Source organism: Triticum urartu, chromosome 6, assembly GCF_003073215.2.
Source record: "Triticum urartu cultivar G1812 chromosome 6, Tu2.1, whole genome shotgun sequence".
In the NCBI taxonomy this organism is placed as follows: Eukaryota; Viridiplantae; Streptophyta; class Magnoliopsida; order Poales; family Poaceae; genus Triticum; species Triticum urartu.
Genome location: NC_053027.1, coordinates 537,211,863 through 537,234,488, shown reverse-complemented (window position 1 = coordinate 537,234,488; position 22,626 = coordinate 537,211,863). Strand labels below are relative to the sequence as shown.

Here is a 22,626-nt window from a genome sequence, read left to right as displayed (position 1 = left end):
ACACAAAAGAAGTCCGGAGTTCAAATAAGTTATTAAAAATAAAAAAGAGGTGCAATGCTGGTTAATTTGCTTCAAGCCATTCGGTATAGTGTAGACTGCACTACACATAGCTCAGTGCAATCTATGCTATTCCGCAAGGCTTGAAGCTAATCAACATGTAGGTGAGCATTGCAACTCTTCGTCATTGTCTGTGCACTCACAGCTTATAAACAGCTCATACTGCCTCTCTCTTGGCGAGGTGGGACTAAAAATCAGCTTACAAAGAAACTCTAGTACCGGTTCATGGCATGAACCGGTACTAAAGGTCTTCGTGGAGGCCCCAGTCTGACCATAGCCTGACACAGCCTCATTAGTACCGGTTCGTGGCATGAACCAGTACTAAAGGTTACCCACGAACCGGTACTAATGATGCCCGCCCGCCTAGCCGTTGGAACCGGCACTAATGGTCATATTAGTGCCGGCTCAAATTCAAACCGGCACTAATGTGCTTCACATTTGACCCTTTTTATACTAGTGCATGACTTCAAAAAACAGTTTTTTTAGTGAACCGCAAAAGGAGAGTTGAGAATATTATCAATGTTAGCACAACATGAAAAATCCTATTTCCCGCTCATTTTGGGACATACTTAGTTTTTTGGGGGTGGGACATACTAACTACTTAGTTTTTTTTAGCGAAACTTATCTTTTTTTAGTGAAACTTACTACTTAGTTTTTTTAGGAATCTCAACGCTTTATTAATCTAACTTCACAATGTTTGGGATACTTAGTTTTTTAGGCAAAACACACATTGAAATAAATCATACAAAACACACACTCATTGCAGGGATACTTAGTAAATCATACAACACACACACTCATTGCAGTGTTCTTTAGGTAATGGGCCGGCCCATGTATGCACACCTCTCGGCCCTTGTGGTGTTGTTTCCCGGTTTGGGGAAGGTTCCACCTGGTTTTGAGAAGGTTCCGACCATTTTCTTCTTCTTTTCATTTAATAGCCAATGTGTACGTGCAATGCACGTTTTTTGTGTGAATAGTTTAGATCAATACACGTTAATTTGGAAGTATATTAAGTGCATGCGGATATTAAATAAGATATTATTTGCGTGTTATTATGTGATTATCACTATATTTGGCATGAAATTAACTGCATGCTAAACGTGTTGAGCGCTCGATATTGAAGCAATCTAGGTCGTTGGATTGATATGATTTGATGACGGAGATTAATTGGATCTGTCCCTTTGTGTCTTTTTATGTTGGTATAGATATAGATATAGATGTGTTTTCTCTCCTAGGTTATTGATTCACAAAAAAAGGTTATTAGGTTTCTTTTCTGTTTTATTATTTTTTTCATTTTCAGTTTACTTTTTCCTTCTTTCATTTTTTATATTTCCATCTTCAATATTTTCTTTCTCCTTTTATATGTTTTAAATGAATGAACATTTTATAAAGTTTGTGAACATATTTCAAATTAGTAAACGTATTTCAAATTTGCGAATTTTTTTAAATTCATGAACATTTTTAAAATTTGCATACAATTTTTAAAATTGTCACCATTTTCAAAGCCATGTTTTAGAAAAAAAATGCCAATATGTTTTATTTCAAGAACATTTCCAAAACGCGGGAAGATTTTTGAAATTGTGAATATGTTTTACAATTCATGAACAAATTTTAAAATCCATGAACATTTTTAAAATCTGTGTTTTTTCACAACCTTTTCAAAACTAACAAAAAACAGATAGCCGTTTTTTCCAGATGAGCCAGCAGCAAAGGAGCGAGCGAGTGGGAGCTTTGTGAGTCATGGGCCAATGCGCATTTTGGCGGCAATTCGCCATTAAAGGTGCTCCTGTTGCAACACAATCAGATTCACTAATTGGGCCACACCATGAAATCCTAAATGATATTGAGCTGAGAAATGAGAAGGGCCACTGAACCGGATTAGCATTGAATGTGTATAACCAATTCCACTGTCAGCCTAGAAAAAACCAATTCCACTGTCAGCAAGACAGATTTAGGACATGATGTTGCGTTCTAGTTAAAGAGATGGCCTGGTCAGAGCAGGGAGCAACTAGTTAACGAGCGCTCCTTCGGGAGCCTCGCAACGATCAGCGCCACTTGGCGTGCTCTCAGCCATTTGCCACGTGTCGCGCTCTGGACGCTCCCTTCGAATTTTGTTTTTTTTTTATTTTTCCGCACGTGTTTTCGGCTTTTTAAACGGTTTTTTTCCGGGGTTTTCGACGTTTTGGTTTTTCCCCGGTCTTTCTTAGCTTTTCGATCAAAAAAAATTTTGTGCGCGAAAAAACGCGTTTTCTTTTTTTTCCTTTCGCGAAAGTTACGGTTTTTCTTCCGCGAGAGGCACAGTTGTGCTTTAGCAAGAGTCACGGCTGTGCCTTTCGAAAACGAAAAAAACGCGTTTTCTATTTTTTCTTTCTTTCGCGAGAGTCACGGTTTTGCTTCCGCGAAAGGCACGGTTGTACTTTCGCGAGAGTCACGGCCGTGCCTCTCGAAAAGGGAAAAACAAAACGCGTTTTTTGTTTATTTTTCTTTCGGGAGAGTCACAGTTTTGCTTCGAGGCACAGTTGTGCTTTCGCGAAAGTCACGGCCGTGCCTCTCGGAAAGGGAAAAAATACGCGTTTTCTATTTTTTTTCTTTCGCAAGAGTCGCGGTTTTGCTTTCGCGAGAGGCAGGGTTGTGCTTTCGCGAGAGTCACGGCCGTGCCTCTTGAAAACGAAAAAAACGCTTTTCTGTTTTTTTTCCTTCCACGAGAGGCACGGACGTGCCTCTTTCGGAAAGGAAAAAAAACCATGCTTCCGGTCCGGTTTTTTCGCCCTGTTTTTTTCATCCAGTTTTTTCGTGAAAAAAAAGTTCGTCAAAACTTTAAAGATCTCGACGCGAGGAATCCAACGGTGAAAACGGTTCGAGATTTGAACGCACGGTTTAAGAGATAAAACATTTTGAATAAACGGATCTACGAAAAAGGGAAAACTCCCAGGTTGCGACAAGTGGCGCGCTGCATGTGCACCACTTGTCGCGACCTGGAAAAGTGGAGTGCTCTTTGCAACGAGTACTCCTTAATTAGTGATTTCAGGTCAGAGCATCTATTGTCGGACTTAGCAAATCTGACTCGTAATCTAAAAAAAAAAGCAAATCTGACTCCTAATCTTAAAAAAAAGAAAATCTAACTCATAAATGCTCGCAAATGCACCCAATCCGTGACCGGACGTGTCTGTTTTGAGCCTCTATTTGTTTGTTCACACATCTACACTTCTTATTTTCTATCTCATATGTCCGATCATTTGCATGTGATTGGTGATCGAAGAGAAGAGAAAGAAAGAAAATAAAGAATAAACAAAGAGAAAAAGGTGGTCCGGGTGGGCCGCGTCCTCCGTGACGGACTGACCGGCCACGTCGGCGAGCCCTTATATCCTTTCTACATATTTATGCTCAATATTGAAAGTTCGCGGATAGCCCGAACGTATAGAAATGATATGAGAGTTCCGATTCCACGCTCTTGTCCGGGCATTAACCAGGCGTTTTCGCAGACGTTTGAGGAGAATTTAAAATATCCAGATGTAGATGCTCTCACATGCGCCATAGGGCTCAACCCGGTCATCGCATGCGCCATGAGCGCAACGCGGTGATCTAGCATCGCTTTCATCCGTTCTGTCCGCGGCTATTATGCAAACAACGCTCAAGTTGCCTACCCAAGGGAAAAGGGGAGAGGCAGCCTACCCAAAACGGAATTATTTAGTACTACATGGGTGGACGAGCACTTACCGTATATGGAATAAGCCTCTGGTCCGAAAACCGACCGCGCGGCCAGGTTCGTGACCGTACACGCACGCATGCATGCAAACAATATTAATGCTCGAATTGCAACCACTCCTGCTCCTCCTCTATATATTCAACTGTCCTCCTCTGATCGGGAGCAAAGCAGCGATCAGGCTTACTGCTTAATGGCAGTCATGAGGATGGAGCATGACTTCCATATGGCCGAAGGAGAAGACGACAACAGCTACGCCAAGAACTCAAGGCTTCAGGTCTCATACTGTATATCTTCTCACAGTCCTAATTTGATTGCTGGATTCAGCTGCAATTGCTCATAAAGATTTCCCTTCCCGTTTATCTTAGGAAAATGCCTTGGTTGAGACTAAGCCGGCTCTCCAGGAGGCCGTGACACAAGTGTACGCGGCTCTCCCCCATCCAACAATGACCATTGTTGACCTGGGCTGCTCTTCGGGCGAGAACACGCTCTTCTTCGTCTCCAATGTGATCAAAGCGGTCGCCGACCATCTTGAGAAGCTCGGTGGCCGTACCGCTGAGCTCCAGTTCTTTCTCAATGATTTACCAGGAAATGACTTCAACCGCGTCTTTCGATCGGTTCAACGATTCAAGAACTCGATTGGTGGTATGTGTCGTCGCAAGGGAGAGGAGATACCTGCTTTCTTCATCGCCGGGTTGCCGAGCTCCTACTACAGGAGGCTTCTGCCTCGCAGCAGTGTTCACCTCTTTCACTCGTCGTATTGCCTGCATTGGCGCTCTCGGGTAACACCACTAACAAACACACGGCTTATTCACATATTTTGCTGCTAGAAAAAGGACTGCTTGCATTTTTTTTACCTTTAGTCATCTACATTGCTCGACTTAATAATACGCAAAAGTTGGTCAATTGATGGAGCCAAGTTGACTGCTCAAAATAATGTCAATTTACATAAGAATCTCTATAAAAAAATGCTACATGCTATACACAGCTTCCCCATGGATTAGAGGGCAAGAAAAGACCATATCTCAACAAAGGAAACATCTACATTGCGATGACTACCCCACCATCGGTGGTAAAAATGTACCAAGAGGAGTTTGAGAAGGACATGTTGTTGTTCCTCCGTCTGCGACATGAAGAACTAGTTGCAGGCGGACAGATGATGCTCACATTTCTAGGGAGGAAACATGGTGATGCCTACAGCGGAGGTCTCTGCCGTCTACTCGGGCTACTTTCACGGTCTATGCAATCACTTGTTGACGAGGTACGCGAGGATATAGTATATTTGTGGCATTTATATTTCAAAACTCTAAACTGTTACTAAAGCATACTGGTAATTACAGGGCCTCGTGGAGAAGGAAAAGCTCGACTCCTTTAATCTACCTTTGTACGGCCCATCAATGGAAGAAGTCAAAGCAATCGTCGATCAAAGCCAGCAGTTTCGCATGAATCATATCAAGCTGTTCGAGACCAACTGGGATCCTTACGACGATTCGGAAGGCAATGATGTGCGTGACAGTGTCCAAAGTGGCATAAATGTCTCCAAGACCTTGAGGGCAGTGATGGAGCCCCTGTTTGCAAGCCATTTCGGCGAATCCGTCCTCGACGAGCTCTTCAAGAAATTTGCATACAACGTCGAGGTGCACCTAAAGAAGGAGAAGACCAAGTACTCTGTCATTACTCTGTCGTTAACAAGAATATGAGGCCTATGTGATCGTTTCATGTGTGCTTGCAATTTATGTATTTACCAGCTCCCCTGATAATAAAATTATGTTTTATCTACATGATGCATCTACTTGGACACCCAACTCAGGTACTTCCACAACAAAATCTTTTTTTTGGATTCTCGTATTTCTTTTACCTTAAAGAACGTTGGAGTCACTATGGAAAGAATGATGTTGATGTGGGTTTGCCAGTCGGGGTGTTCAAACATATGGAGATAAACCGTTTAAAGGTTTATCCTATATGTCCGAGCACCCTACCTAACCCCGATATCGAGGAGGAGAAGGAGGTAGATGCTGCATAAGATGGTACGCTTCTCTCCCATTTAGTTGGTGAGATCATGGAGGTTGGATTGGATGAAGCAAGATATGGGTCCATGTATTTGTAACTTGCTAGCGTCTTCGTGTAAATCTAAGTTCCATTCTTCGAAAAAAGAAAAAGAAAACTGCACAAGAAGGCTAAGGTCACAAACCCCACACGGGTTTCGACACAAAAGGCATGTTTTGAAATAGCATCGATCTTTTAGACTTGGCTGACATAAACATGTTGGTGATTGTGTGCATGAACATAGGTTGGATTTTGTGACGATTTCCATGGCTGGCATACAAGACTTCCTTGAGTATGTCCTCGAGCATCCGTCGAGTGGTTTCTATTACACATGGCATTGTCTACTGCACCGTGGAAGGACTGGAAGAATCTTGCTTGGAATACAGACCACGACCATGGACTTGTTAACCTTTTCGATTGGTTAAATTCAGATCAAATCTGAGCCCCGAAATAGAGCTTACAATTCCACACAAAGCGTGTTGACAGTCTACAGACCTGCTCAAGACAAGAATAAATCTGACTTTCTATGAGAATTGGTTAGCCTAGCAAAGGATAACCCTCACCCCTTACTTATTTGGTGGAGGCTTTAATATCATGGAGGTGTGTTGGCCAAACAGACTAAAAAATTCAGCTTATTCAGTCACAAATGATCTTCCATACTCAATTGAAAGTAAGGTCTTTTAGACTTTGGTCTCTGAATTGAAAGTAGCTGTAATCTGTAGGCGGCAAAAGGGAACTAATTTAAACTGTAAGATAACTGAACATTACAGAATGGCAAAATGTTGCCATAAACAGAACTTGAGTGAAGATTAGCCTTGTAATCTTCACTTCTTGTTTAGACTCTCAAGTTGATATTTTGCCTGCCCTTCCTACTCATCATACTTGCGGATCGATCAATCTTCAGAAGTTTGGCCTTTGTAATCTTCATTGCTTGCCTATAAGAAAAATGAACATGCATATAAGTCGCACTTTGGCATTGTTTATATTCTGCTTGTGTCTGCCCCGCCAATGATTGGCGCGTCAAAATATAGCCAGACTAGGCCAACACACCTTGCCATGCCAGTATTGAAAGAGGAAACCCAAATAAGCATTGGGAGCCAAATTACTGGTGTCTATCCAAACAGACAACCAACGCTCGGTCAATGCCAATTTTTTGGCTGGCACCTCTAGACTCTAAAGCAAACAAAACCATAAGTATGATGAGCAGGAAGGTGTGGTAAAATACCAACTCCCTCTAATGGTATAAAATCTTCACCCGCAGAAAGGGGTAAAATCTTAATAATAAAGAAAAAAAATAAGTCTACAATAGAAGCGGACTTTTATAGGGTGAAAAATAGAAAAACAACATGGGCGTTGGATCTCCGACGGATGGCTTTGGTCAGCCAGGAGAGAACTGGTGGGGGCTTTTCATATATAGCTGTTTGTCGGGGTGGTGGAGCCAAGTTGACAGCTCAAAATAATGTCAATTTTCATATTTACTGTTTATCGGGCGGTTTTGTGGTGGTCAAACCCGGTCAACGTGCTCAAAATCTGGTTTAGGACCAAACTTATCCGGTTTTGATACTTGAGGGACCAAATACATACCAAAAAATCTTTAGGGACCAAGTCTATACTTTGTGGGAACTTGAGGGACCAAAAACATACTTTTCTCCAAAATGGTATACACGTTACATGTAGCTTCCCAATGGGTTAGAGGGCAAGAAAAGTCCGTACCTGAACGAAGGAAACATCGACATTGCGGTGACTACCCCACCCTCCGTGGTGAAAATGTATCAAGAGCAGTTTGAGAAGGACATGTTGTTGTTCCTCCGGCTGCGACACGAAGAACTAGTTGGAGGCCGACAGATGATGCTCACATTTCTGGGGAGAAAACATGGCGATGCCTACAAAGGAGGTCTCTACACAAGGATATAGCATATTTGTCGGGTGTAATACTTACAATTTTTAAGTAATAAAACACCCTTATAAAAAATAGCATTTTCTGGTAATTAATTCAGGACTCAAATTTGTCGCTAAAGCATACTGGTAATGACAGGGCCTCGTGGAGAAAGAAAAGCTAGACTCCTTTAATCTACCTTTGTACGGCCCATCGATGGAAGAAGTCAAAGCAATCGTTGAGAAAAGCCAACAGTTTCGCATGAATCATATCAAGCTGTTTGAGACCAACTGGGATCCTTATGACAATTCGGAAGGCAATGATGTGCACGACAGTGTCCAAAGTGGCATAAATGTATCCAAGACCTTGAGGGCAGTGATGGAGCCCCTGTTTGCAAGCCATTTCGGCGAATCTGTCCTCGATGAGCTCTTCAAGAAATTTGCATACAATGTCAAGGTGCACCTAGACACGGAGAAGACCAAGTACTCCGTCATTACTCTATTGTTAACAAGGATTTGAGGCATATGTGATTGTTTCATGTTTGCTTGTAATTTATGTATTTACCAGCTCCCTTGATAATAAAATTATGTTCTATCTACATGATGCATCTATGTGGACACCCAGACATGTACTTCCACAACTAAATCTTTTCTTTCCTTTTTGGATTCTTGTATTTCTTTTACCTTAAACAATGTTGGAGTCACTATGGAAAGAATGATGTTGTTGTGGGTTTGCCGATCAGGGTGTTCAAACATATGAAGATAAACCGTTTAAAGATTTATCCTATATGTCTGAGCACCCCACGTAACCCCGATATTGAGGAGGAGGCGGATACTCCATATGATGGTACACTTCTCTCCCATTTAGTTGGTGAGGTCACGGAGGTTGTTTCGATGAAGCAAGACATGGTCCATGTATTTGTAACTTCACAATGTCTTCATGTAAATCTAAGTTCCATTCTTTAAAAAAATAAACAAAAACTACACAAGAAGGCTAAGTGAAAGATCGTGGATGTCGCCTAGAGGAGGGTGAATAGGCGTTTTAAAATAATTACGGTTTAGACTCGAACAAATGCGGAATAAACCTAGCGGTTAATTTGTCAAGCACAAAACCTAAAATGGCTAGGCTCACCTATGTGCACCAACAACTTATACTAAGCAAGATAAACAATTATGTGATAGCAAGATAAACAACTATGTGATAGCAAGATATATAACAAGAAACAATATTGCTCTCACAAAGTAAAGTGTATAAGTAAAGGGCTCGGGTAAGAGATAACCGAGGCACGCGGAGACGACGATGTATCCCGAAGTTCACACCCTTGCGGATGCTAATCTCCGTTTGAAGCGGTGTGGAGGCACAATGCTCCCCAAGAAGCCACTAAGGCCATCGTAATCTCCTCACGCCCTCGCACAAATGCAAGAAGCCGTGATTCCACTAAGGGACCCTTGAGGACGGTCACCAAACCTGTACAAATGGAAATCCTTGGGGGCGGTCACCGAACCCGTACAAATTGATCGGGACAATCTCCACAGACTAATTGAAGACCCCAACGCTTGCCCTGAGCTTTACACCATAATGATTGAGCTCCGAATACCACCAAGGTTGGGGCTGCCTCCACAACTTAATTGGAGGCCCTCAACGACACCAAGAAACTTCACCACAATGGAATATGGCTCCGCGGTGACCTCAACCGTCTAGGGCGCCCAAGCACCCAAGAGGAACAAGCTCAAGGGTACTAAGCACCCAAGAGTAATAAGCTTCTCAACTTGTAACTTCCACGTATCACCGTGAAGAACTCAAACCGATGCACTAAATGCAGTGGCAAGGGCACACAGAGTGCCCAAGTCCTTCTCTCTGAAATCCCACCAAAGCAACAAATGCTAGGGAGGAAAATGAAAGGAAGAACGAAGAAGAGAACACGAAGAACTCCAAGATCTAGATCCAAGTGGTTCCCTTCACATAGAGGAGAAAGTGATTGGTGAAAATGTGGATCTAGATCTCCTCTCTATTTTTCCTCAAAAACTAGCAAGAATCCATGAAGGGATTGAGAGTTAGCAAGCTCGAAGAAGATCAATAATGGGGGAAGAACACGAGCTAAAGAGATAAGGTTCATTGGGGAAGAAGACCCTCTTTTATAGGAGGAGAAAAATCCAACCGTTATGTGCTCAGCCCGCACACGAGCGGTACTACCGCTCGGGCGGAAGAAGCAGGGAAATGGAGCAACAAAACATGAACCTTGGGGCAGTAGTAAGTGGTACTACCGCTCACCCTAGCGGTACTACCGCTGGAGGAGCAGAACACATGACCAAATGAGGCAGGGCAGAGCAGAGTACGACGACAGTAATGCAGTAGCGGTGCTACCGCTCGACCGGAGCGGTACTACCGCTTATAGGCGGTAGTACCGTGCCTTACTGCCGTGCAACTGCTGCTAAACCCGACACGAAAAGTGCAGGACCCAAAATCGAGGCAATAGTAGTAGAGCGGTACTGGAGCGGTACTACCGCTACCGACCACGGTACTACCGCAGGGAGAAAACCCAAAACTGCCATAACTTCTTCATGAGAGCTCCGAACTGAGCAAACTGAAGCTTGTTGGATAGAGGAAGACGAGTAGCATCAAAACAACGGCTAGTTATAATAAGAAGATGCAGGGGAGGTATGCCAACAAATAGAGGAGTGAAACCTCCAAGCGAGAAGAACCGGCATAACCTCCAATATCGAAAACATCATAGAAGATGCGAGTGAACTCCGTTTTGATGAACTCGAGCATGTCACCAAGATGACCATAAGCTCCAAAACTCACAAAGAGAAGAACCAAACAAGAACTAATAAAGATGATGTAAGGATGCAATGGTTTGAGCTCTCTATGAATGATACGATCAAGCTACTCATCGAGAGCCCCCCTTGATAGTACGACAATCGAACCTAAAACCCGGTCTCCCAACTATCACCGTGAGACCAGTAAAATAGAAAACCTATCAAGGGCAAACCTTTGACTTGCACATGGTCCACTTGAGCTAGATGAAGACGATCTTGACTCCCTCAAGTTGGACCACCTTTCTTGATTGTGTTGGCTCAATGAAGACTAAATGATTGCTTCCCTATACTCCACTATGGGTGAGCCACTCTTCGGCACATCTTCACAAAGTCCATTAACACCACAATGAATGGCAAGCTTCAAGCACTTGATCTCTTCGTGATGCTTCACTTGAACTTGCACACGACAATCTTGATGATGATCACCACTTGATGTCATCCTCTCCATGGGTTGAGTGATATCTTCCACTTGACGCAAGCCCATGAACACGTACCTAACCCCACATAGAACTCTCAATAGACCATGGGTTAGTACACAAAAGCGCAATGGACAATACTTACCATACCATGGGATCACTTGATCCCTCTCGGTACATCTTCTACGCTTTGTGAGTTGATCAACTTGATTCACTCTTGACTTAGTCTCGATCAACCTTGAATCTTTCCAACTCTCTTCATTTGGATGATGTCTTGAAGGTAAACATGAATGATCACACAATCTTCTTCTTCAAGACATGCTTGCAATAAGCTCAACACTCACATGACCAATCTTAGAATAATTCCTTAATAGCACCTTGATCGACTCATAAACTCCTTGAAACCAACACATGGACTTCAAGAAATGCCTATGGACAAATCCTTCAAATATAACTCAAGGCAACCATTAGTCCATAGTGATTGCCATCAATTACCAAAACCAAACATGGGGGCACCGCATGTTCTTTCACTAAGGTCACAAACCCCACATGGGTTTCGACACAAAAGGCATGTTTTGACATATCATTAGATCTTTTAGACTTGGCTGACATAAACATGTCAGTGATTGTGTGTGTGAACTTAGGTTGGATTTTATGATGCTTTCCATGGCTGGCATACGAGACATCCTTGAGTATGTCCTCGAGCATTCGTCGGGTGGTTTCTACTACATATGGCATTGTCTACCGCCGCGTGGAAGGACGGGAAGAACCTTACTTGGAATACAGACCACGGCCATGGACTTGCTAGCTTTTTTATTGGTGAATTTCGAATCAAATCTGACCTCCGAAATAGAGCCTACAATTTCACACAAAGCCTGTTGGCAGTCTATGGGCCTTCCCAAGACGAGAATAAATTTGACTTTCTATGGGAATTGGTTAACCTAGCAAAGGATAACCCTCACCCCATGCTTATTTGGGGGAGGCTTTAAAATCGTGAGGTACCAACAAGAGAAAAATGACGGCCCCTTTGACACTTACTAGCTTTTTTCATTGAACGTTGTAATCAACAGTTTGAATTTAAGGGAAGACAGTATGTCAAGCCGGTAGTACACAATCTTTTCCTTCCGACATATGAGAATCTTGATAAGGTACTCATGGATACCAAATGGGAATTGCAATTTCCTATGGTAACCGTGTGTGCACTAGAGCGCATCGAGAACTTTTAGACCATGCACACATCATTCTTGATTCTAAATCTACTAGCTGACCTCCGCTCGCCAATCCTTTCGTTACAACGGGAGGGCTTTGCAGACATAACTAAGAATGTATGAGAGAGACCCTTCGTTGGTAGTTCATCGATTTAGAGATTAGATTTTAAAATAAGGGCTACAAGGAAATTCCTGTTTGGATGGGCGAAACACACCAATGACATGTACAAAAAAGAGAAGCAACATCTTGCCACCATTATCGACGACCTTGATAAGATTGCTGCGACTCACACTTTGTCTCGAGAAAAAGTTTGATATGAAAAATTTAATCTGATGAAAAAATCGCACATCTATTGCAAGAGGAGATCGAATGGTACCAAAGATTCAAGGTCGATTTCATTTTTGGAGCGAGATAACAATACACGATACTTCCAAATGATCGCCAATGGGCAGTGTTGACGTATAATGTGCTGCCTAGTCTCTTCCACCAGATCGGTCTTTTGGTTAAATTGGCTAGAGCATGCACTTCTACATGGTATCAGAGCCAAGATGTCTTGAGTTCAAGACCTGGCTGACGCAATTAAATTGCAGCCCACTTTCGGTCCACATTTAGGCCTGAGAGAGCCACACGTGAGGGGGAGTGTTGACGTATAATGTGTTGCCTAGTCTCTTCCATCAGATTGGTCTTTTGGTTGCATTGGCTAGAGCATGCACTTCTACAAGCAGCACAGGAAACAATGTATTTTAGTGTCCATCAAGATGAGGGAAGGATCAAAGGCTAGGAGGATCTTAATCGATATATTACAAGATACTACAAATCTCTGTTGAGAGCTCCAGACAAAAGAAACCGCACCCTAGATGAGGCACGAACGGATGATATTCCACAAATCATGACAAAAAGAGAACGATATCCTCACGGCCCCTTTTTCTGAAGAGGAGATTAGAGCTACAGTGTTCCAAAAGGAACACTAAAAAGCTCCAGACCCTGATGACTTTCATATAGAGTTCTATCAAAACTTCTGGGATGTTATTAAGACCAATCTCATGGAGTCATTCGGTTTCTTCACGCTTAATTTTGGAGAGATTGTTTTGTTCACGAAGATTAAGGAGGACGCTGACCGAATACAAAAATATAGACATATTCGTCTCCTTAACTCGAGCTTCAAAATCTTCACCAAAGTTACTACTAATAGGCTCAATGCGGTTTCTAATCATGTTGTTTGGCCATCTCAAATGACGTTTGTGCAAGGAAGGGATATACTCGATGGGATAGTAATCCCACATGATACCGTGCACGAGATGTACCAAAAGAACATGAGTGGAGTAGTATTCAAGATTGACATTGAAAAGGCTTACGATAAAGTCAAATGATTGTTTCTCCAATAGGCCCTAAGAATGAAGAGTTTCTTCGAGAAATGATGCCCGCAGATCCAAAATTTCGTTACCGGAGACAATATGGTGCTAGAAGTCAATGATGGCAGAGCCACACATGCCTAGTATTTATCCTCTTTTTTGGAACTTTCTAGTTCTGCAAGTGTCATGATTAATTATATTTTTACATGTTGGTTTCTTTTGTTAGATTCTTATGAAACTTTTGTATTTGTTATAGAATTGCATAGTTTTGGTTCCTCCTTGATCAAGAAGGCCTGTGATTGTGTTCTTGACTATAGCTATTGTTATACCATGTTTTCATGATTTATGTACAACCAGAAAAAATATAATTATTTATGAACTAATCCAAACTCACAGTTTCATTTGAGCTATGTGTTTGTGTATGAGGTTAATTTCATTAGGGATGCCATTACAATCGCAAGCAGCTAGGAGGGTTTTTCGATTCAGTTTGGGAGCCAAATTATCGGTGGCTATCCAAATGAACACCCAACTCTTGGTCAACATCCATTTTTGGGCTGGCACCTCCAAGCTAGGAAGGTGAGGCAAAGCTTACCAACTTTTTAACAATGGTAGAATATTAATAATAAAGAGAAAATTACAGCAACAAAAGATGAATAGCAAGAGTGCAAGACTACAATAGAAGCAGACTTTTATATAGGGTGAAAAATAGAAAAAAAAACGAATGGGGGTTGGATCTCCGACGGATGATTTTGGTCAGCCACGAGAGCTGGCGGGGCCTTTCTCATAGAGCTATTAGTAATCGGGGTGGTTTTTGCGAATTTTACAGAGCCTCCCCGAGCTCCGGCGTGGCTAGCCTTGGGCGATCCATCTGATCTAACGGCCCACGGACCACGGCCGAGCTGATCCTGTTGCAGTCTTTCCCCGGCCAACCGCTGAGGCGCCGACGAGTCAACAAGCTTCGAGATGGCGTCGGCGGCGGCGGCGGCGCTGGCGGCGGCGGGGAAGCGACAGTTATCCGAGGACGACCTGTACCTCATCCTCCACAAGTCGGTCCCTCTCCTCGCCCTTCGCGCCGGCTCGCCGCTTCCCCCCGGCCCGCCCTAGCTAGGGTTTTGACGCGCCGCTGAATCTCCCCGCAGGTACTCGCCGGCGACGATCCTGACGGCGCTGCAGGAGGTGACGCAGCACGCGCAGCGGAGGAGCATCGACTGGCGGGCGCTGGTGGCCAAGACGGCCACGGGGATCACCTCCGCCCGCGAGTACCAGATGCTCTGGCGCTACATCGCCTACGGGCACGACTTCGTCGAGAACGTCGAGGACGGCAGCCCCCAGCCGCTGGTTTGTACTCTTGGATGGATTATCCTGTCAGTTTAATTTCGGCTAGCTTCAATTTGTGTCTTCTAGCCAGTAGTGTCGTGTCAGGAGCTGTTAGATCTTATTAAGAGGTTGGTGTATAGAAGAAATTCAGTTTGTTCTACTGTTGCCTTATCTTTTCCTAACGGTATTTGTGGTGCTTATGTTGCCCTGATTGATCATGGCAGGGTGATGAGAGCGACTTGGAGTGTGAGATTGAACCATCTCCTAAGCCGAGCAACGAAGCCGCAGCTGAGGCCTCACGGTTCGCCAAGGTACCGCATTTTGTTTTTGTCAGAAGCATTTCTATCTGTACTGTAGCCGATACGTTTCATTTGCCTATCAGATGCTCCTTCTCGATTGAGGATGCCAAAAGCCTAATTTTCTGTTTCACCCCTTTGCCTTGTTTATCTGTGCTCATTAGGAACCCATAATCCCGGACATATGAACTTAAACACCATCAGTGTATTTAGTAATTACATATTTTTTTCGTTTATTTGATTCTTTGATCAAGCACATCCGGAATCGAGTGCGAGATGTGCACAAAGTTTTGTTTGGCATCTGCTTAAGGTCATTGTGTCCTGTTGTACCACAAATCAGTATCCAATGTCGTGCTATGTATGCTACATAATTATTGGCTTGTCCATATAGATCCTTTGTTATCTTCTTATACAAAGGAGTTGCAAGGTGTGACCTACTTGGATTTACTTCCTAGTAATGCTGTTGTGCACTAGGAGCTTCATGTAGTAAGCGTGTAACTGTGACATATTCAGTACTGAGTAAAGTGCATCTGCCCTCCTAAAAGTATTGAGGTGCTGTTAAATTAGTCCTAAATATATGAAAGTGCAGATTCCGGTCCTTATAATATTTTAGGTGAGTCTTCATGGGTCCGGAGCAACCCAGCTCGTTGCTGACCGGCACTCATGGTGCTTTGACCACAACCAAACAGCCAGAATGCTGCCAGGAGTTTTGCTGCAAAGGGAGCTTAATGTGGTGAGCTGAGCTGCTCAGGACCTGCGGTAACTCAGTTTTAGGCTGTGTTTGGTTGCAGGAATCTTGTGAAGATTAGTAGAATCGCGGGGCAATCTGGTTAGATTCCTGCATTTGGCATAACCACTTGGAATGTTTGTTAGAGACTACTCCCTCCGTCTGGGTTTAACTCAGTTTTAGGCTGTGTTTGGTTGCAGGAATCTTGTGAAGATTAGTAGAATCGCGGGGCAATCTGGTTAGATTCCTGCATTTGGCATAACCACTTGGAATGTTTGTTAGAGACTACTCCCTCCGTCTGGGTTTATTAGGCCTCTCAGCATCACAAGCATGTCCCCTTTTATAAGGCCCCACGTTGGAAAGGTGCATGCATGCAACCATTTCATTGGTTGTATTGAAAGCTATTGTTGTTGGTGCCATGGCTGAAAAGTTAATACACTTCATGTGTGCTTTTTCATTGGCTGCATGCATGTGAGAGAGTGCATTGGGAGTGAAATGGAAGAATTAATGTGAGCAAATTACTATGTGTCTTGGTCTAAGAGAAGTTGTCTTTAGGCCTAATAAACCCGGATGGAGGGAGTAGATTACTATGATAGGATTCCAGTTGTTTGGGACCTATGGATTCCTTTTGAAACAGGTGGCTATCTCGTCCTAAAAAACGCTAGACTTTAGATATTAGTTTGATTCAAACATAGTGATCGAATTGTACTAATCTTGTGAAGCGCTTTGTGTCCATCCCATTTAGGGCTTCAATCATACTGTATATCCATGCCATGCCTATGTACTAATTAAAACTCATCCAACTAATGGTCTTGGGACAATTCAATCCATCATGTCCTGCTATTTCACAATGCGACCTTGACATGGTGTGCAACCAATTCCTTCTTGCATTTGCATTGTTAAATTAAACATACAGTTACTTGTTTTGTTGAAATTGTACTTTCTTATTAACACTAGCTCCAGTTTTCGTTGAAGATTGATAATAACCCTTGTGCCCTAATTTGGACTTTATTCTGTATAAGTTAGTAAGATACAGATTCTTTCACAGCGTGCCCTTATTTATGCTAAAAGCAGCCTCATCAGCAGTGAAAGAACAGCTTCCTAGCCGAATAAAACTTTCTAAAGTCAAACCTAGTGGCCTTGCAATGATAAGTAGTTCGGTCTAAGAAGTGTGTTGTTATAAAAAATACTAGCCGAAAAAGCAGTTCCATTTGAATACTCTGCTGTGAGAAAGAGTTAGATCTTACTAATCGACAATCTGAAAGTCTATGTCAGAAAGGGACATAAAGAAATAAAACAAGTCTTTGAAATACATCAGTATTAATCTACAATACATTGTCTCATTAACAGGTTATATTGCACCAAATGACCAAAACAACTCTATTTTGTATCCGTTGGAAAACTTTAAGGGTAATGTCATATTCCCAATTATCTCATTACCATGGTAATATTCCTAGTAATTCACACATTCCTTTCAATCTGGTTTTCTTAGAACCAAATGCCCCCTTAAGGTACCGCAGGGACCGGAATGTGCACCTCAATCTCTACCTTTATATGCAGAAAGACAAAAATTAAAGTGTCATAATGTTCACACCCTCCAGTTAGAAAAGGGTAGCTATCATGTTTGCCCCCTCTAGTGACGAAAGAGTGGCAGTACATGATATGTACAGTCAACCTTGTAATCTTTGGCAGTGAATATCTTTTGGGATATTAAATTAGACAGATAAAAATAATAATCATAGATTTTTTCTCAAAAAATGCTTTTAGTTATGAAAGTTTTTTAATTCTTATTGCAATTGAAATCAAGTATACTCACAGTTGTATTTGGGGACCATGTCTACACTCTACACCCAAAATGTCATCCTTCTATCACTGGCATATTAGTCTATAAAAACAGTTCTTATGTCAGCTTCCATTTCACTTACGTAAAATAGTCATCATTTATGGAAAAGGCAAATCTCTAGTTTTATTAGCAATTTCGTATTGATTACTAACTATGTTGAGTGTAATGCAGTCATGCCATGTACTATTTGCTCTGTTGCATATTTGCACTTCATTTCTTGTTATCTTAGATATGCACAATGTACTTGATCCTATCATATAAATTGCAGATCTTGATGTATGGACCTTCACGCGAGCAAGGTTCTAGTCATCGTGCTAACTCAGATGTTCCTCTGCTAAACACTCCAAATGAAAAGATACCACGTGTTTCATCTGACAAACAGCTTGCTCAGAGCCATCGTCTAACAAATGGTACAGGTCCAGTTTCCAACTCAAAGCAGGCACCCCATACAGGGTTATCTCCTGATTCTTTTGATGGGAATGGACCTCATAATAAAAAGACAAAGAAGACTAAAGCATGGACTAAGGATGAGGATGCAGAGTTAATGGCTGGTGTACATAAGTGTGGTGAAGGAAATTGGCTGGACATTCTGCGTAAATATAACTTCGATAGCACAAGAACTTATGGTCAATTGTCTCAGGTAACTCTATGGTCACCTTGTAAAATGCATACTACTTCCTCTGTCCCAGAATATAAGAACGTTTTTGACACTATGCTAGTGTTAGAAACGTTCTTATATTTTGGGACGGAGGGAGTAGCATCTATTATTGTCCTGCAGTTCATCATTGTTTACATCCATTCAGTTTACCTTAAGTTTTCCCGACTTGTAATAACTTGGTAACATGCTTTGCAAATATTCTAAGGTAAGTAGGCAAATACATGTGCCTCTTGCTGCAGTAGTTATGTTGCTTTGCTTGTGATCTGTGCCTAGATAAAGTTCCATCTCAACCTTACTGGGTCTGTTTGTTTAGTTCTCATTCGCATATAACTGATGCATAGTATAATGATTAGCTTTATGGGATATCCATGTCTCTCCGTGTACATATTTCTCTGTAGTGTAATTAGGTAATGTGTGCTGTTCTTTTCAGAGATGGGCAGTAATTAGCAGGCGTCAAGCAACAACCAAGCCTGCTAAAGCTAAACCAGTCACCGGGGGATATGATATGAAAGCTACTCAAAAGGCATTCTTTATGGCTCTTGATATGCCTATGGGGAAGCCTGGTGGATTGTCTACATTAAGATCAGGTATTTATAAAAATCTTATAAATTGTCAGTACAGACAGCTCTCTCATTTAGAATAATGCTTCTTTACCGAAGTGTCAACAAGTCAAACATTGTTCTATAGCTTCGTTGCGTATCTGAGATGTAAATCCATTCTGGCATCTTTGGAGTGCCTTGTGCTAGCCTTTTGGTGCTCATTGAAGCTTTTTCATGCAGGAGCTTCACAACAAAGCACTCAACATCCTGCTCCAGTATTTGGTGCTGCGGCACCTGAGTTAAAATCTGCAACACCCTCTTCATCATTCTCGTTGCCAGTACCAGTGCCAAGTGCAGCCCCTGGGCCTGTGTCAGCACAAGTGCAGGTTCAACCTCCTCGGGCGCAACAAGTTCCTTCTCAAGCTGCGCCCTCAAAAGTGTCAAATGCTTCAATCAAGTCACGGAATAGCTCTAAGAAGCAAACTGCACAAGCAAATCCTACAAATGCTCCTTCCTCTATACAAGCTGCAGCTATTGCTGCCGGTGGACGAATCGCCACAGCAAGCATCGCCACCAATTTATTGAAAGCTGCACAATCCCCGCAAGCTGTGCACATAAGATCTCGAGGAAAAGGGTCTTCAAAAACTTCTACAAGCTCTAAAGCCTCCACCATGGCTGGTGAGCCTGGAACACAGACTGGCGGTGCTCAACACCCAGAACTTCCAAACTGCAGTGCCCCTACACAATCTCCTACGGTTTTGATAACACAGTCAACCGAGCAAGTTAATGTTGTACCAGAAGTTGCAGGAGTTAATCCCCCGGAACAATCTGCTAGTGCACATTTGTTGGAACCTGATAGAACATTGAGCACCACACCAGTGCCTGGCCCATGCGACAATATGGAGATTGATGATGACTCAACATTTTGTGTAGTCACGATGGAGGACTTGTTTCCTGAAGACGTGAAGCAGCCAGAGACAGTGAAGCAGCCAGAGATGGTGAGGCAGCCAGAGACAGTGAGGCAGCCAGAGATGGTGAGGCAGACAGAGACGGTGAGTCAGCCAGAGATGGTGAGGCAGACAGAGACGGTGAGGCAGCCAGAGATGGTGAAGCAGCCAGAGACGGTGAGGCAGCCAGAGATGGTAGATCCCAAAGCCGAGGAGATGATAGATCCCAAGGATGCTGACATGCTGGAGTTCGATCGCTTTGTTGCCCAAGGATGCTTGACTACAGATTATTCTGATAAAAGCAAAGGTGTCAAAATTGCTCCTGGAGCTCAAGGAGCTACTGCCAGCCAGAAGAAGAAGCAGCTACCCACAGTTGGGAAAAGCATCCCTGTGTTTAGAGCACCAGTAACCATGAAGAAGACCAAAGCTCTACCTTCACATGGGGCGACGCTTGCATCAACTGTCGCCTCTAGTGGCCTTGTTGGCACAGGCAATGCTGGTGTGCTGAGTAAAGCAATATATCGGAAGCCAGCTGGTCCAGGCACCACAGGCAAACAAAATAGGTGCCAAGAAATTATGGCTCAGAAGCAGCATGCTATGAACTCAAATAGTAGCGCAATGGCCAGGAATGCGGCTGCCGGCACCGGAACACCAGCCAGGAATGTGGCTGCCGGCGTTGGAGCACCAGCCAGGAATGCGGCTCCCGCCACCGGAACACCAGCTAAAAGTGCGGCTCCTGCCACCGGAACACCGGCTAAAAATGCGGCTCCTGCCAGTGGAACACCAGCCAGGAACACAGCTCCTGGCACTGGAACACCACCAGTCAGGAACACGGCTCCTGGCACTGGAACACCACCAGTCAGGAACACGGCTCCCGGCACTGGAACACCACCAGTCAGGAACACGGCTCCCGGCACTGGAACACCACCAGTCAGGAACACGGCTCCCGGCACTGGAACACCACCAGTCAGGAACATGGCTCCCGGCACTGGAACACCTGCAGTCAGGAACACGGCTCCTGGCACTGGAACAGCAGCCAGGAACTCGCTTACTGGCACCGGAACGCCACAGGCCAGGAACTTGCTCACCGGCACAGGAACACCACCAGCTAGGAATGCGGCTCCTGTCACCGGAGCAACACCAGCCAGGAACTTGCTTACCGGCATGGGAACACCACCAGCCATTCGTCAACATAACCCAGCGGTGAATGGGGCTAGCAAGGGGAATCCGCCGGCCAGCCAATAGCCAGGCTAATGACATGGTAAATGCTGTAATAATGCTCCTAGGGATAATGTGAATAGGGTGTCACACCCGTAGAGTAGACATCATTATTTTGCTTTTTTTCTCTCCCCCCGTGCATGCTCCCTTCTTTTCTGAACCTTGTTGCTGAGGAACGCATTAGGTTTGATTGGTCTCATCTTTCATAGTACCACTAGTAATTAGCAGAACTTGATTGTTAGGGGCACTGAATCTCAGTGTGCGATCGCAATTGCCTTTTTTTTGTAGGATCTGCGTCGTCGTATCAGTTTGCCTGTGGGGATTGACGATGGTCAGTTCATCTGCATTGCTGGGCTCTGAAAGTATGGTTGTTAGATTTCCTCCAGTGCATGAGTTGGCTGTTGGATTAGCTCTTGTTGGTGACAGACGATGTGTATATATGCATGGTGGTTGCAGCCTGGGAGAGACCATCAGGTGCGATGCCGTGCCACGTGTAGTGAATCTGTCGACAGTTTGTCACCTTTGAGAGTGCCATTCAATTTGGTCTGGTCATGGCTTGCGTGCCTGTGGACTGTCGCGGCCGGCATGGGCAGCGCGGTGGGACGTGTTGCGCCCCTCGAAGACATGGACGGCGGTCTCCGGCTGCCTCCGGCCTTGCGCACGGGCTACTACAAGCCAAGGCCAGTAACTACTGAACGGTTTAGAACGATCCAGGCTTCAAAAATCACAACCCCGGCAAGAAAGACAACACCAACTTTTCATATCTCTCACACTCCAAAAGCCATAATCCAGAGGCGGTAAAACTGGTGCACCATGCCCCAGGTCTCATCAATCTTACACTTCTCATTCCTTCTTAGATAATATTAGAAATGAGGAAAAAAGAAGCCACAACAAGGCCTTAAATCGCACTCACACCCAACAAGCAAGACCTCAAACACACTTACAATCAAGAGCAATAAAAGGAACTGAAATCCACAGCTAAGCATGCAAATCAGCGTGTGCATGAATAGGAAGAGCAAACTTAAACACCAGTGGCTGGAGCACTTGCAGCGGTGTCGCCGGGCCTGTCGATGATCCCGATGTGGGTGAGCAAGGCCCAGAGGAGTGTGATCAGCTCGCCGCCCCGGTCAATGGCATGCAGGTGCCCTTTGATGTTGTCCGATGGCGCCAGGTAAAGGATCATCTCCGACCAAAACCCAGCCAGCAACTCCCACGCCGTCTCCTCGCCTCCGGTCAGTTGGCCGTACTGCTCCGCGAGCTTCGCCGCATCCTTGAGCACCTCATGATTCTGTGTAGCGCCCAACATCTCAATCAACTGTCGGTACCCCGCTTCTGGCGACATGGACGACACTGGTGTGCTGCTGCCGATGGCGAGGGCTCGGTCGGCGTCCTTCTTGACTTTGTTGTAGAGGTACTTGCTCCATGCATCATCATCAGGAAGTAGCTCGGGGCAGGAGGCCACCAGATACGCGCAGTAGCACGACAGGTGAGTGGCGGCAGTCTTATTCTCGGAAACTGAAGAAGACTGCCCACCTTGCAGTGTTTGCTGAGGAGGATCATCTTGCTGGTGGTGCGGGTGCCTCGCCTCAAGGATGGTTGTGGC

At 44.0% G+C, this 22,626-nt stretch overlaps 2 protein-coding genes and 1 pseudogene across 3 annotated transcripts; all 3 read left to right on the top strand.

Moving 5' to 3' along the window:
• Positions 1-3,916: 3,916 nt before the first annotated feature.
• On the top strand, positions 3,917-5,539 carry LOC125515024 (anthranilate O-methyltransferase 2-like). The gene is made up of 4 exons (XM_048680437.1): positions 3,917-4,037; positions 4,129-4,542; positions 4,749-5,021; positions 5,101-5,539. The coding sequence occupies exons 1-4, from the start codon at positions 3,954-3,956 to the stop codon at positions 5,458-5,460; spliced, it is 1,131 nt and encodes a 376-aa protein (XP_048536394.1). The 5' UTR covers positions 3,917-3,953; the 3' UTR covers positions 5,461-5,539.
• Positions 5,540-7,174: 1,635 nt separating this feature from the next.
• On the top strand, positions 7,175-8,201 carry LOC125516935 (annotated as a pseudogene).
• Positions 8,202-14,320: 6,119 nt separating this feature from the next.
• LOC125515023 (mucin-19-like) lies at positions 14,321-21,481 on the top strand. 2 transcript variants are annotated; one of them, XM_048680436.1, is made up of 7 exons: positions 14,321-14,524; positions 14,618-14,816; positions 15,020-15,106; positions 17,930-18,301; positions 18,750-18,906; positions 19,099-21,066; positions 21,312-21,481. In XM_048680436.1, exons 1-6 carry the CDS (start codon positions 14,442-14,444, stop codon positions 21,048-21,050), a joined length of 2,850 nt encoding a protein of 949 aa, XP_048536393.1. In that variant the 5' UTR covers positions 14,321-14,441; the 3' UTR covers positions 21,051-21,066; positions 21,312-21,481. The 2 variants fall into 2 exon arrangements, with proteins under 2 accessions (XP_048536393.1, XP_048536392.1); XM_048680435.1 differs by lacking the exon at positions 21,312-21,481 and having other exon boundaries at positions 14,322-14,524; positions 19,099-21,250.
• The last annotated feature ends 1,145 nt before the right edge of the window (positions 21,482-22,626 follow it).